At 42.3% G+C, this 15,667-nt stretch overlaps 1 protein-coding gene across 5 annotated transcripts in view; it reads right to left on the bottom strand.

The window, feature by feature from the left end:
- SLC7A2 (solute carrier family 7 member 2) overlaps positions 1-15,667 on the bottom strand; it is a 51,434-nt gene that overhangs the window by 16,276 nt on the left and 19,491 nt on the right. For 4 of the 5 annotated variants that reach the window (XM_082238161.1, XM_082238164.1, XM_082238165.1 and 1 more), the window contains exons 2-4: positions 5,117-5,507; positions 2,020-2,175; positions 643-808 (exon numbers count right to left, since the gene is read on the bottom strand). In XM_082238161.1, the coding sequence (XP_082094287.1) occupies positions 643-808; positions 2,020-2,175; positions 5,117-5,492 (698 nt within the window). In that variant the 5' untranslated portion in view covers positions 5,493-5,507. Of the gene's footprint in view, positions 1-642; positions 809-2,019; positions 2,176-5,116; positions 5,508-10,179; positions 10,324-15,667 lie in introns of those variants that run through there. The other variant, XM_082238162.1, reaches the window with a different exon arrangement.

Raw genomic sequence — 15,667 nt, 5'->3', positions numbered from 1 at the left:
ATCAGCTGAGCATGGAAACAGTGCAGGGTTCAAAGCCCAATGCACACTGAAATTGCAGGTTTGGACTTAAGCACTGAAAATGTCAGGATGTTTAAACTCACTTTTATCTACTTATTGCTATCAGAGGGATTTTGCAGCTCTGTGACAGGTTTCCCCACGTACAGATGTGGTATTTAGCAGTATTACTGCATGAAAAATGAACTGCCTATGAGGACCATAATGAACTAGCTTGGATGATGATGTTGGTCTAATAAGATGAGAAATGCACAAACCCTGTATAAGCAGCTGTTTTGCTTTTCCGTTTTCCCTTTTGAGGTGATTAAATCAGGAAGCCTGTAATTTACAGCTTTCCTTTTTCACTGAAAGCTGGAAATTATGGTTTCCAGCTTTGGATCAAGCCAGGATATTACAACCAAAACGTGTCATTGAAAATGTCTCACCTCTGGCCAAAAATAAAATAAAATGCTTTCCTCATTCTCAGTTGATGATTCAACTGTTAGTTGGGCATCAAATCTAAAATGTTACATTTATTTTTATTAAAACATTATTAAATCCCATCACATAGTTTATAGATCATTATGCTCCAAAGTCTCCATTCTAAGCAACCAAAGCAGTAAAGCAAACAAAAAAACCCTGTATTACTCTATGTATACTGTGTAGTTTATAAGAAATTCTTCTGTTTTCCTCCAGTTATGAAGATCGCCTTTCACAAAACCAGAAGTCATCACGAAGAGGAGGACCAAGATGTTAACAGCAGTGAAGATTTTATTCACCCATGCAGATTCTTTGACTCCAAATGATAATAGGCCTATAAAACAATATTTTTAAAATTAAGTAACATAATTAAGGTCTACATGTTAGCATTTCTAATATTATGCTTATTACAATTTGACAATGTTTTGTTTACATGAGCTATCTCATAAGGCTGGTTCACAGACTCACCAAGCTGGAAATTCTGTACACACAGAAAGCATTCAAGTCCATATTTTTTTCTGGGGATGTAAACATGACTTCAGAATAGGAGATAAGCTCCACCTAGAAATCCCTTTCACAGGTCAGAAGCAAATGGCCTTATATCAACCAGCACAAGCACAACACAACTCTACATGATGATGATTCTTTTTTAATTCCACATGGCCTTTGAGCTAGGGAGATTGTTGGAATTGTACATATGCATATACCCGTGAAGGGCATTGCATTGTACATGCAACAGGCAACATGGGCATAAGCTTCTTACTCATTATGCATATGAGATTGCTAGACTAGTGAATGTGTGGACCAGCCCTGGCTTGAGAAGAAGAGGCAATAGTCGAGAGCTCAAACTTATATCTCTAACATTAAGTCTATTTTTCTGACCAAAAGCAATACAATTAATATTATTTTTTAGAAGACATTTGAAGGCAGCCCTGTTTGATGTTTTTATTATGCTTTTAGATATGCTGTAAATTGCTCAGAGTGGCTGGGGAAACCCATCCAGATGGGTGGGGTATAAATAAAACAACAACAACTATTATTATATTATTATTATTACAAATATAAATGATATGAAGAACAAAGTTATCTAACTACTCTTGCTAACTTTTACTGGAGCAGATTAATCCAGTAATTAATATGTTTAAAATAAACATTTCTCCAAAAATGGGCTGCACTGGATTAGAATTTTCATTTTAATTTCCTAAAGTTTATACCCTTGTATGATACATATATCCAGTATACACACAAACATTTCCACAAATAGTTAAAGAAATTATAATCTAGAATTGCAATGATATGCATGTGTGATCTCCACTTGAAATTAGGATATCCTAAACTGAGGTATGAAGATATTGTTCAAAAGGAAACAAAAGTGACAGAATAAAAACTAGAACCAAATTTTTGGGCCCACAGGTTGATAGGATTCCTAAACTTGCAGATATGTCATGCTTGAGGCTAAACATACCCTGCCCTCTGGGCAGAATTTTCCCCTTAGCAAAATTACGATAAGAAAAATGAATATTAAGTATATATATATTTTTTTACCTGCTAGGAGCAATATAAGGCAGACAGCAAAAAAATCTGGGTACTCTGCTAGACCTGAATAATTCATTCTGAAGTAGGTCCTGAAAAAGTAACCAATTTGTTTCCCAAGGAGTTCATCAAAGGTACCACTCCACGCTCTTGCTACACTTGATGTACCTTAATGAAATGGAACAAATTGACATCAAAATGCAATTATTAGAACTGTAAAAGACAAAACCTACATATATTTACTAGGCATTATTATATATTTAATGTTGTGGAATCTTTCGCTGTTATTGAGACATATTGGGCTATTGAGGCCCATATCTGTGCTCTTCTCTATTCTGGATGTGGTTTCGTGTTATGTTGCAGCCTTGCGCCCCTTCCTAATGTTGGGAATAAATTTCTATTTTGGAAACAATAAATCCCCATTCGGGAAACTGCAGATGACTCACATCGGATAATACAGTTTTTTGGAAGAGACCAGATACAGGCCAGAAGGTTATTTTCAGCTGCTACCATGAGAAATCCCTCATTTCTAAGTTGGTTTTGATGAAGCAATGAAATGAGATAGTAAGTTGTACCCAGTGCTAATTCTACTCAAAGTTGACACGCTGAAATTAATGAACTTAAGTCAGCTATTTCCAGTAAGTTCAGTGGATCTACTTTGAGTGGAAATAGCATTGGCCTCACCCCATTTTCTGGAAATCTTGTCAAAAACTCTACGTTCTTCTTAGAATACACACTTCACAAGGAAATGTGCATTTTCAGTCTATTTAGTGCTTCCTTTTTTTTTTTTTTGCTACAGCGCGAGTTCATTTTTCTACATGCTATGACTGTATTTCAAGGGTGCCCTGTTGTTGCAATGCATTGTATTGTTATTTCTAGCAACAACATTGTACCAACTGACAGCACAGTTAATTTATTTAACATTTACAGCAACCAACTGGGTGGAACTGTGAAGCGTTTTCCATGCAGAGCATCCCAAGGGATACAGCCATGTGGAGGAAGCAATGCCTAACCAATCATGTCCCCCAGTCCCAGCTGTTGCTTTCTGGCAGTGACTGAGAAATGGGTCTCTGCGTTTGCCTAGCCCTGGCTGAAAATTCCCAGCAGTTATTCACATTAACACAGAGTCAGAAATTGCCTCTTCCATACGTGCACATTCCCAGGATCACTCTAATTGCTCTGTGTGGTGAGAATTTCAGGAATAAGCACGGGGGCCTCATGTTCGATGACAATCTGAGAAACTCTTGCTGATCTGTCTTCAAAAGGAAGATGAATGCTGCACCACACACCCAACATTATTTACACAACGGTTGAAGACAAGAGAAACCAAGTATTTGTTCTAAGAATTATATTAGCAAAAATTATTTATTTGCAAAAAAAAATTTAAATAATTATCTCTACCACTATTTAGAAAATATGCTGGATGGTTGCAGTGACATCAAGGGCTTTGTCCTCTTTGTCAAGAGAGGCATGTCATCAAAAGCAATTTGGGGATTCTCAGAGAGCATAATTTTATCTCTGGAATCTACACGTGGCTTGTGCACAAGTGTGGCATAGTAGAAAAAGTGTTGGAGTGGGACATGGGAGGCCAGAGGTCAATTCTCCACTAGCAATTTTGTTTACAGGTTGACAATGGGTAAGTCACATCAGCCCAACCAACTTTATAGGGTAAATGCTGAAGGTGAGAACGTACACTGCCCTGAGCTCATTAATGCCTGAAAAGTCAAATCATCACGTAATGTAGTGGTATATTTAATTTAGTCACATACACCAAGAGAATAACTAATATGATTACAGTGGTGCCTCGCAAGACGAAATTAATTCGTTCCGCAAGTTTTTCTTCTTGCGAGTTTTTCGTCTTGCGAAGCACGGTTTCCCATAGGAATGCATTGAAAAGCAATTAATGCATTCCTATGGAAACCGCTTGCCAGGCTGGCGGTGCGGAGAAGGGCTTTTCTCCCCACCGCAAGCCTTCAGGACAGGTACGGGAACAGAGGGGAAGGGGCGCAGCGCTTCTCCTCTGTTCCCGGGGCTTGCGGTGGGAGGAGGGTTTTTCCTCCCCACCGCCAACATTCAGAACAGCATTCTGAATGTTGGCGGTGGGAAGGAAAACCCTCCTCCCACCGCAAGTCTTCAGGACAGCCATCCGAAGGCTGGCGCGGGGAGAAGGTCTTTCCGCCCCACCGCCAGCCTTCGGAGCAGCCTTCCGAAGGCTGGCGGTGGGGCGGAAAGATCTTCTCCCCGCGCAGCCTTCGGAAGGCTGCTCCGAAGGCTGGCGGTGGGGCGGAAAGACCTTCTCCCCGCGCCAGCCTTCAGAAGGCTGCTCCACAGGCTGGCGGTGGGGCGGAAAGACCTTCTCCCCGCTCCAGCCTTCAGATGGCTGTCCTGAAGACTTGCTGTGGGAGGAGGGTTTTCCTTCCCACCGCCAACATTCAGAATCCTGTTCTGAATGTTGGCGGTGGGGAGGAAAAACCCTCCTCCCACCGCAAGTCTTCAGGACAGCCATCCAAAGGCTGGCGTGGGAAGAAGGTCTTTCCGCCCCACCGCCAGCCTTCGGAGGAGGTCCGAGGACAGTGGGGAAGACGCGCTGCACTTCCCCGCTGTCCCGGAGATTTCCCTATGGGCTTTCGTCTTGCGAAGGAAGCCCATAGGGAAATTCATTTTGCGAAGCGCCTCCAAAACGGAAAACCCTTTCGTCTAGCGGGTTTTCCGTCTTGCGAGGCGTTCGTCTTGCGGGGCACCACTGTATTGTTCATTTCCTTTGGTTTCCATAACCACTACAGGGATCCACACCCTATTCTTGTGCTTGAAAAACCTTTTTCCTAGCCCATATGCCATTCACCTCTCATCATTTCAATGCATTGCAATTTTATCCCCTTCTCATATTGCTGGCTGCTGGATATTGTCCCATTCACACTGCTGCCATAGCCACCAAAAGGTCAGGAACATTGAGAGCATGTCCCCCCAAAAGTGTTCTCCCTCTCTCTCTGTGCACATTTATGCATGAAAGCAAAATATTACTCCAGTTATGAACAGCAGCCAGGAGACAAAAGCCAAGTAGGTTGTGGTTGGCATTTTCTTAAGAGCCTCCGAGATCTTCCAAACTCACCTATGACATAAGACAAAATGAGATTCCAGCCTGTGATAAAAGCCCAGAGTTCGCCAACAGTGACGTAAGTATACAGATAGGCAGAGCCAGTCTTTGGAACACGAGCACCAAATTCTGCGTAACAAAGCCCTGCCATCACGGAAGCCAAGGCTGCTATGAGGAAAGAAACTACAATGCTAGGTCCGGAATTTGCTTTTGCAACTTCTCCAGCGAGGACGTAAACGCCAGCACCGAGGGTGCTTCCTACTCCCAGGGCAATAAGGTCCATGGTGGATAAACAGCGGCATAATTTGCTATCTTCAAGGCTGTCCACAGTGACGATTTTTCTCCGCAAGAGGCACCGGGCGAACGAGAAGGCTGGTCCACAAGTTATCATTCTGGATGAAGGAGCCTGAAAAATGAGAGAGATTACTGCATTTTGCAATCCTCCAAATTTGCCATAGAGTGGCATCTGACTAACTCAAAAGTAGATCCAATGAGATCAATGATGGTAGAAGTCCCATTTCCAATAGGTCTAGTCAATGTATGACTTGTTCAGATGCCACCCACCGTTTATATGTCATGAAAATTACACAGTTTCATCCACCAGATAAAAAGCTGCATAGCACAGCAATGCTCACCGACATGACATTGCAGCAGAGAGTCACTGACTACAGACTTATTCATTTTGCACATATTGCTGCTAAAATATGCTCCTGTCCCTGATACTTGGAGGCTGCAGAGTTTTGAAAAATTGAAAGGAAAGGTGCGAGACTGGTTTCACTATGCCCAAATTCTAGAGATTTTTAAAAAGGATTAAAAAATTGGTTTCCAGGTGGAAAAATCAAAATTAGAGTCAGAACTACTTGAACCTAAGACGAAAGTGCTTTCAAGAATGTATAACTTGTTGCTTAAATGGAATACTCAAGATGAGACAGTTAAATCAGCCATGATAAAATGGGCACAAGACATTGGGCACAACATTATGTTTGAAGACTGGGAAAGGTTATGGACCACCGGTATGAAATTTACGGCATGTAGTGCCTTAAAAGAAAATATTATGAAAATGATGTACAGGTGGTACATGACCCCAGTCAAACTTGCAAAGATATACCATCTGTCTGATAACAAATGTTGGAAATGTAAGGAGGCTGAAGGAACATTCTTTCACCTCTGGTGGACATGCCCGAGGGTGAAGGCTTTTTGGGAAATGATTTATAACGAGTTGAAAAAGGTATTTAAGTATACCTTTCATAAGAAACCAGAGGCCTTCCTCCTGGGCATTGTGGGCCAGAGAGTGTTAAAGAAAGATAGAACTTTCTTTTTATATGCAACCACAGCAGCAAGAATCCTTATAGCCAAATATTGGAAGGCACAGGAGCTACCCACGCTGGAAGAGTGGCATACGCAACTGATGGACTACATGGAACTAGCCGAAATGACTGGCAGAATCCGGGACCTGGGAGAAGAGGCAGTGGAAGAGGACTGGAAAAAATTTAAGGACTATCTACAAAAACATTATAAGTTATATGAATGTTGAGAATTTGCTAAGTTTTGGGAAAAACATGCTTCAGTATTGAAATATGAGAATGATGGAAATTAAGTTATGACCGTGAAAAGTTTAAATTTTAGAGTATATAATTAGATGAAAGTACAAAAACACATGAAACAAGGTATCAATTTGCTGTTTAGTTTTATTGTAAAGAAAGCAGGGGATGGAAGATGTGGGGAAGTCCAGTTGATTATGAAAAAAGATTCTGAAAAGTGAATTTTCTTTTATTTAATTTCTTCTTTCTTTCTGTAAAACCGCTTTTGCTGTGTTATTGAAGATGTACTCTGACCTTGGAAAAAAAGCAATAAAAAACATTATTAAAATAAAATAAAATAAAATAAAATATGCTCCTGTCCCAAGGTGTAGAATAAACTTTTTTTCATTTTAGGCACCAGGTACAGACTTAAAAAACCCCAAACCAATTCAAACTTTTAAATTGTGAAATCATGAATCCTCTGAATTTTATATCAGTAATACTGTCTAGGTCACTATGCTATTTAACTTTCTGTTGATTTTTTATATAAAAGCAACAACATTCCATTTTTAATCCATTATCTGTTTACTCTTTTTATTCTGTTATCATTATTGTATTTTAACATTCTATGTTACAGGTAGGTAGCCGTGTTGGTCTGCCAAAGTCGAAACAAAATAACAAACTTAGTTAGTCTCTAAGGTGCTACTGGAAGGATTTTTTTTTATTTTTTTTTAATATTCTATGGTTTGAAAGCCATCCAAATAATATGTAAGTGCTATCAGTAAATTTATATATATTAGCAAACCACATCTGCTGCAAAGCATTATGAACTGAAATTAAAAACCATTGAACTGGTTTGATGATAGACGAATATCATTCTATTGCATATGTCTGTGGTATACTCTGAAAATGTTGTTCAACACATTCTTGTACTACTACTAAATGCCAACAACTTAACATCCAAGTTGTTACCTCTTTTCCAAAGTATACCATATTGCACAAAAATTAGGATGTCAGTAGTTACTCATTCATTTAAACAGATAATTATTCCTGCTTTTTGTGGACAGGTTTTATTGCACCATTTACTTTGCTGTTCCAAAGGCACCCAATCTAAATTACACAAAGCTCACAACACCCACTAGCCTCTGCCACATGAGAGCTCCCTCTGCTCTTGCAATAAATTTAATCTCACTAGTCTATGCATTCCCACCCCTGCTAATGTATCTTGATAGGAGTTTCTACTCTAACTTTCACAATCTAAACTAAAAAAACCAAACCAGCTCTACCCTTTAACGTCCTTCAATTTATGTTCCATGATCAAGGTGTCTCTTCTGCCAGGTTAAGTATAAACTACGGGACATATAAGCTATGGGACAAGGATAACTGTGACTTTAAAGATGTACTTTACAAAGTATGTGAAGATGCAACAAAGCGAACTGGACTCCTTGGCTGGCTTTGAATAAACATTCACAAACTTTTTATTGATAATAATCAGCTAAATAGTTTGAGGATCTATACAACTGTGTAGCATGCAGAAAAAAGCATTCTTAGAGAAATCAAAGACAGGAACTGAGGGAAGTCGGGGGGTGGGGGTGTGGGGGTGTGGGGGGGAGGGAGGGGGGAAATAAGGATGATATGTTTCTGGATAATATGTTTTGTTTTAATTTTGAATAAAAAAGGTTTTTTAAAAAACCAATTTATGTTCCATAATACACAGAGCCCTTGCAACCATAGAATCATAGACTTGTTGGAAGCGACCCTGAGGATTATCAAGTCCAACCCCTGCATTGCAGGAATATGCAGCTATCCCAAATGGCAGTGGTTTTCAACCAGTGTGCTGGGGCACCCTGGGGCACCTTGAATGATGGTCAGGGGTGCTGTGGGCAACACTGGCCTCTCTCCCTTTTTCCTCTCCCTGCCCCATGCCCTCTTGCGTCTCTGCCTCCCAAAGGATTGCAAAGCTGTTGCAGCAGCCCTGGCTACAGGCTCCCCAGGCGAATGGTGACTCTGGGCTGGCCAGGGGAGTGCTGGTTGCCAGGAGCTAAGGTGGCCTTGGAGTAAGCAAGCAAGCGGGCGAGGGAGCCCAGCCAGCCACTCCACCAGCCCTTGTTGTTGGGAATGGACAGACAAGTCCCAGGCCATGTGGGGCAGTGCGAGGAGGCAGGAGGGCAGCTCAGAGATCAGGGGCAGCAGCAGCGGCTGCCCAGAGGACTCCCAAGGAGAAGGGAGAGGAGGCTGAGGGAACAGTCCGCAAGGGAGGGTGTTTGAATAAGGGTGAGGGGCTGCCAGCTCTGCAGGAAAGGGGTGACATAACTGGGCTCCTAAGCCCCACAGGGGCGCCACAAAAAGAATGTAGTTGGTCAAGGGAGCTGTGGACTCAAAAAGGTTGAAAACCTTGTGGGGATTGAACCTGCAAACTTGGTGTTATCAACACCATGCTCTAGCTAATTCAGCTATCTAGAGTAGGATAGTCCTAGCTCATAGCAGAGTTGCCATCTCTTATAGGGCTGCAGCTGCATTTCTCTCTTGTCCTATGAAAGTACGACAACAGTCACAATAAATATTCAGTTATTTCTGATGCCTGGTACTCGAACATCTGTTCTGAACACAGCAGGTGTGGAAGGGTATCACATTTTGCAGCTTTCGAAAGGCAATACTTTTGCAGGTAAATACAATTGCTATTGCAAGATTCTGCTGATAATACGATTGCCATTTCTGATATACCGACATGTAAAAAACTTGCCACCAGGGCTTGTCCTCTAACTTTAAAAAAAGAAAAAAGAAAAAAGAAAAAGAAGGAAAGATAGCAACGGCACACATGTTGCAGCTTGTAAAAAAGTTTCTAGAAACTTAAGCCTGGAGATCCCAGCCTTTTGGGCTCTGGAGACGCATTAGGAAATCTAAGAAACTGCCATTGGTACCCATTTCACAGAATAAAAACTGATGATTGTCAGAATCCTGCCAGACAAAACACACACTGAAAACAAATGGGACACAGGCAAAAAAGCAGGCCACCCCCCAAAATAAAAGCCCAACCCCCCTCAATTTTTAAAATGCAAAATTGAGAGAAGTAGTAGGCCTTGGAAGGTACAAGGGGAGTGGGGTGTGTGCCAGAGGCTGTCCTGGTGTCCTCAGGTGCCACACTGGGAATCCCAGAGCAAAGCGTTCTCCTCCCTGCACCTTCCAGCCTTATCACTCTAAAACAGCTGCCCATTAAGCTACAGCAGGAGAAAAGACAGCCCCAGATGCTATATTATGCTAAAACATTTTCAAAATTATTTGTCAGTTTTCATTTATGCTGCACATAAGTATCTTTGCAAAATTCCAGCAGTGGAATCTTTAAGGTGTTTATTGAGGAAAGCAGAGCACCATCAGAGTTTCAGACATTTCCCCCTGAGGAATAAAATCCTCCTCCCCACACCCCGTTTCTATCTTTCTTTTATGCATTCAATATAGTTTGTACGCTTAACTGCTAATTCCTACCAACAAACCATTGTTTTCCAAGCTGCAAAGCTTCTACTTCGATACAGGTTTACTTTCAGCCCAAGCTTTACTCACCCAACAATAATGCTCAGATTATATGGATTTCTGTATCTGTAAGTGTAGGCAGCAAACGGTTCAGACGGATTTTACTTAAACATCTGCCTTAAAAGTAGAAACAGGGAGGTGGTGTGGAGCTGCTTGCTCATAGGGGGTGGAGGAAAAGCAGCCACAGGTGATTGGATGACACTGAGCGTGCCCACCTATTTGCCAAACAAGGGGAGGGGGGGAGCTTTGCTATTCGTATAAGTCATTCCCATTATGCATGAAAGGCGAAGTCACTTTGGCTTCTTTCCCTGTGGAAACTGGGCATATGTTACATACATACCCACAAAGCCAGTTTGGTGACTTGGCATATCTAACAAGGAAGTTTTGATTAGTTTAATCGGTTCAATCAACTAGAGCTATGCATTTCAAGCTTATAGATACACGGGAAAATGTTGTTTACACCTGGTCCGAAGACAAGGATAATGTATCCACTGGTAACAAAAGCTGTTCTGACAGACAGCACTCACATCCCGATGCACAACGCAGTTCCTACTCCAGGAAGCATTACACAGAAGCCTACCGCCATGTACAGATCTCCGTATCTGGATTAGGGCATTTTACTGACATTCCTCTGGATGGCCCACTTGGTTACAGCATGGTTGCAGGTTCGATTCCCATATGGGACAGCTGCATATTCCTGCACTGCAGGGGGCTGGACTAGATGATCCTCAGGGTCCCTTCCAACTTTACAATTTTATGATTCTATGAACTGAGAGTGTCAAGTTTTAACCAGCAACTGCTACATAAGAAAAGCTGGAACTAGTTTTCAGCAGTGTGTGCCCTGAATGTCTGCAGCAAGTATGTACATGACTGTCTTTGGATAGCATCCACAGCGAAAAGCAGTGATGAACAGCAAAGCATAATCAAATATTATGCTTCAGAAATGAGGCTCCAAGTCACAAACACACCATGGTAGAACAATGGGAGACATGAGTTCACATACAAAGCATGAAGGTGATGTGGGGAGTGGGTTAAAAAGAAACAGCACATTTCTCCCACATCCCTGCCTTACTTCTCCTCAGCCGAGTGCTCCAGACACTTTAATTTACATCCCATCTTTCTTCCATCATGAACCTCAAGACATGAGCTGAGGAGTTTCCAGGTGGCTTCTTGTGTAGGCACATCACCTGCTCAACTTCCACAGAGTTGCTTAGAGGGGAAAGTAGGTCTAGAATAGGTTGATACTTCCATCCGTTAGTGTAGCTCGTGAAGCCCTGCACCAGTTAATACCGGCAACTGAACAGTTAAAGAGAGCTAGAAAATAAACACTCCCTGTGTCTCTCAAATACATCAGCTGCATATCGTTCAAGGATATTGCTGTGATCAGTTGTATTGATGACCTGTATTTGTGTTATTAGTAAAGGTAGAGGGACCCCTGACCATTAGGTCCAGTCGTGACCGACTCTGGGGTTGCGGCGCTCATCTCGCTTTATTGGCCGAGGGAGCCGGCGTACAGCTTCCGGGTCATGTGGCCAGCATGACTAAGCCACTTCTGGCGAACCCGAGCAGCGCACAGAAACGCCTTTTACCTTCCCGCCGGAGCGGTACCTATTTATCTACTTGCACTTTGACGTGCTTTCGAACTGCTAGGTTGGCAGGAGCAGGGACCGAGCAACGGGAGCTCACCCCGTCACGGGGATTCGAACAGCCAGCGTTCTGATCGGCAAGTCCTAGGCTCTGTGGTTTAACCCATAGCGCCACCCACATCCCTTGTGTTATTAGTAGGCTGGCCTTAATAAAGAAGTAATTCTACAGCAATCAAGGAATAACTATAAGTTGGGAGGGGAGAGGAATCCTATCCTCGGTTGGTAGAGCATGAGACTCTTAATCTCAGGGTCCTGGGTTTGAGCCCCAAACTTTCCTGCATTGAAGTAGGTTGGATGAGATGGCCTTCAAGGTCCCTTCCAACTCTATGATTCTATGGTCTAATGGACACTCTCCTAACCTACACAATGCTATACATGCCTTCTCGGAAGTAACTTCCATTGAGTTCAATGCAGCAAGTGGGTACAGGATGCAGCCACAGGAAGCCAAACTTTAGACATTATTTCCCCACAAGCTGCAGTGATAACTGAAGTTTACCCAAGCAAATGATCTCTTAACTATGTGTTTGCTTTTACGCAGTACAAGGCAAACAGTCGGTGCAGTGCTTAAAGTTGCTGCATGGCACTGCAGCTCGCAAAACAATCCAGCCGCTGCACAAAAACCCTGAGTGCGTGGTATTGCAAAGACCTTGTGAGGAGCAAAAGAGGCACGTGCATCAAGATTACATTGCTGTATAATAACTTGCAAAAGCAACAGTTTTATTCCAACGTGCTTTAAAAAAAACTAAATACTACCTCTTCCATAATGTCTTTAAATTCCTGTAATTTTAATTTATTTAACAATGTTTTATTTGCATTTTTTTGGTACATATTTTAAAATCGAGGCCTGCCTTGAGTAGTTTTCTGTGGGATATAAATTACTGTAATAAATATAGAAGAAAAAATGTTGCAAAGCCACAGTAGCACCACTATGAATGATATGCACAGGTATGACCAAGGTGGCCTCTGGAGGCACTTACCTGGAATTAAACATCATTGATTTCAATAGAACAAATGTCCTTTGGATGGCAGTCGTAGGCTGCAATCCAGACATTCACAAGCAGCCACTGACTTTAGCAGACCTGGAATTAGGCAGCACACACCACAACTTTCCTAACATGCCACACATGGCCAAGTGAGCGACTCAGCTTTGTCCCTCGCCGTGCATGAATTCAGCAAACGGTCCCAGATCAAAGCTCCTACTTCTGAGCAGATGTTTGCAATAATACCAACAATGCTATGGACCGTGAGAAGGCTGGATGGAAATTCCTCCGAGCAATTTCTACATATTAAAAGTGATAAAGGGTGACAGGCACTTGCAGGAGAGCCCCTCAGTGTAGGCAATCTCATTTCAAAAATATCCTTCAAAACGTGTAAGGGAAGATGAAAAGGAGAAAGAAACGCAGGGCCTGCTTTCCATAAATGATTAAAAAGGTTAGCGACAGCAAGACTGAATTGCTTGAACAGCAACCGCCATGAGGCATTGTAGAAAGAAAGAAAGAAAGAAAGAAAGAAAGAAAGAAAGAAAGAAAGAAAGATACCAAGGCCTTGGAAGTAATTCATCCCCCCCCCCAGTTTATATCCCACCCTGCTTCCAAGGAGCTCAATGCAACTCAATGCAACGAGAGTTGCTCCCCATTTTATCACAACCCCTGTTGCTAGGCTGAGAGAAGCAACTGGGGGAAAGCTAACTGTGCAGCAAACATGGTGCAAATAGGCACCTGCACCTACTTTCCCCTGGTTTAAGCTCAGCATTTTATAATAATAATAATAATAATAATAATAATAATAATAATAATAATAATAATTTATTATTTATATCCCGCCCATCTGGCTGGGCCTCCCCAGCCACTCTGGGCGGCTTCCATAAAAACCAAAAATACAGTAAAATATCACACGTTAAAAACTTCCCTGAACAGGGCTGCCTTAAGATGTCTCCTGAATGTCAGGTAGTTGTTTATCGCTTTGACATCTGCTGGAAGGGCGTTCCACAGGGCGGGCGCCACTACCGAGAAGGCCCTCTGCCTGGTTCCCTGTAGCTTTGCTGCTCGCAATGAGGGAACCGCCAGAAGGCCCTCGGCGCTGGACCTCAGCGTCCGGGCAGACTGATGGGGGTGGAGACGCTCCTTCAGGTATACTAAGGTATTTTAATCACCATATGATAGTAGTTATCAGAATTGGTACACAAGGCCAGACTGCTTGGTCCCTGTGTTATGATTAAGCCTGTTACAATACTGGATAGTTATGTAACTGCAGCTGAAAGCATGCCAGAGTCTCTTGGAAGCTCTTAAAGTCAATTATTTCCATATTGGTTCAAAGGAGAAAGGGCCTTCTCCTATGTTCAGTGAATTGCAGCAGTGCCCACACAAACCACAGTGGTTTAAAACCACTAAATGGCATACGCTTCAAAGAGCTAACTTCCTGTACTTGTGGCATTTTTTTATCAGATCTGTTTAAAATCTGGCACATTCGTGGACACCATCAGATCATGTATTCTCAAGTGACGTGGCTACTGCAAGCTTAAAATGCAGCTAGATAATTCATTTTCTCAATTCAGATTGAAGCTAGTTGGGAAGGGGGACACATCAAAATGCAGTATTTCATAAGAAGTGATAGGACAGAGATCAATATGGATTTTGGCTAATAGTCAGCAGTTGGAGACTCTGGATTCAGAGTAAAATGTTCACAGCCCACATTTCACGTTCAGATGTCTTTTTTATGAACTATACAGTGGTGCCTCGCAAGACGAAAAGAATCCGTTCTGTGATTCTATTCGTCTAGTGGTTTTTTCGTCTTGCGAAGCAAGCCCATTGAAGGATTAGCGGATTAGTGCTATTAGCGGCTTTTAGCGGCTTATCTGCTGATCGGATCAGCTGATAAGCGGCTTAGCGGCTTAGAAAAAGGGGGGGAGGGGGAAAAACCAGCAGGAACTCGCAAGACATTGTCGTCTTGCGAAGCAAGCCCATAGGAAATTCGTTTTGCGAAGCACCTCCAAAACGGAAAACTCTTTCGTCTAGCAAGTTTTCCATCTTGCGAGGCATTCGTCTTGCGGGGCACCACTGTAATAGCTTAGAGGCTTATAATGGAAGAAGCAGGATCTGGAATATGTGCCAGGAGTCAAGATGATCAGAAGGCAAGAATTGCAGAACACCGCAAGAATAAGGACCAAAGAGAAAGAACAGAAATGTTACAGCTCAGGTAAACCATGTAGCTCAAGGCAGGGTCAACTGGAAAAGGAAGACTGCCCAGAAAGATCCAATGGTACGATTGGGTATGTGTAATCAGCCCAAAAGGCATTCAACGAAAAAGGTTGCAGTGGTTCACCACCTAGGGCAGAGTGCAGCAGCTCCTGACAGTGGTGGAGTTTGTGGTTTCTGGATGAACTTTCAGTTGTGTATCTCCTTTTCGAAATCAGTATTTCTGATTCCTTACAAATTAGTTCACTGAAGTCAGAAAGTACCAATATCTACCGTATTGGCCAAAATATAAGCAGCACCTGAATATGAGCTGCATCTTTAGAATTCGGGGGGGGGGGGGAGGAAAAAAGACAATACCTGAATATAAGCTGCTACCTTAAAATTCTGCAGGCACTCACACGTGTTCTATTTTACCATATGTCTGTTTCAGCAGCGATATCGTAAAAGCCAATTTTTGTAAGGTCGCGAATTTAAGCCACACTTTAACTTTTCACGATCAGAATTTGGGAAAAAATTGAAGCTCATATCCAGGCCAATATGGTAATTTTAACCTGTGAACTAATTCCAGCGAACCAAATTGGCAGCACTTTGGATATTACTCGACAGTATTTTTCTTGGTCCAGATGCTATGTAGAAAGACTCAATTTGTGTAGCAATTTCTACTGCTTCTCAAAAGTC

The sequence above is a fragment of the Podarcis vaucheri genome (genome assembly GCF_965113315.1).
Source record: "Podarcis vaucheri genome assembly, chromosome: 9".
Lineage (NCBI taxonomy): Eukaryota > Metazoa > Chordata > Lepidosauria > Squamata > Lacertidae > Podarcis > Podarcis vaucheri.
Note: the sequence above shows the minus strand (reverse complement) of the source record. Positions and strands in the feature narration are given on the sequence as shown.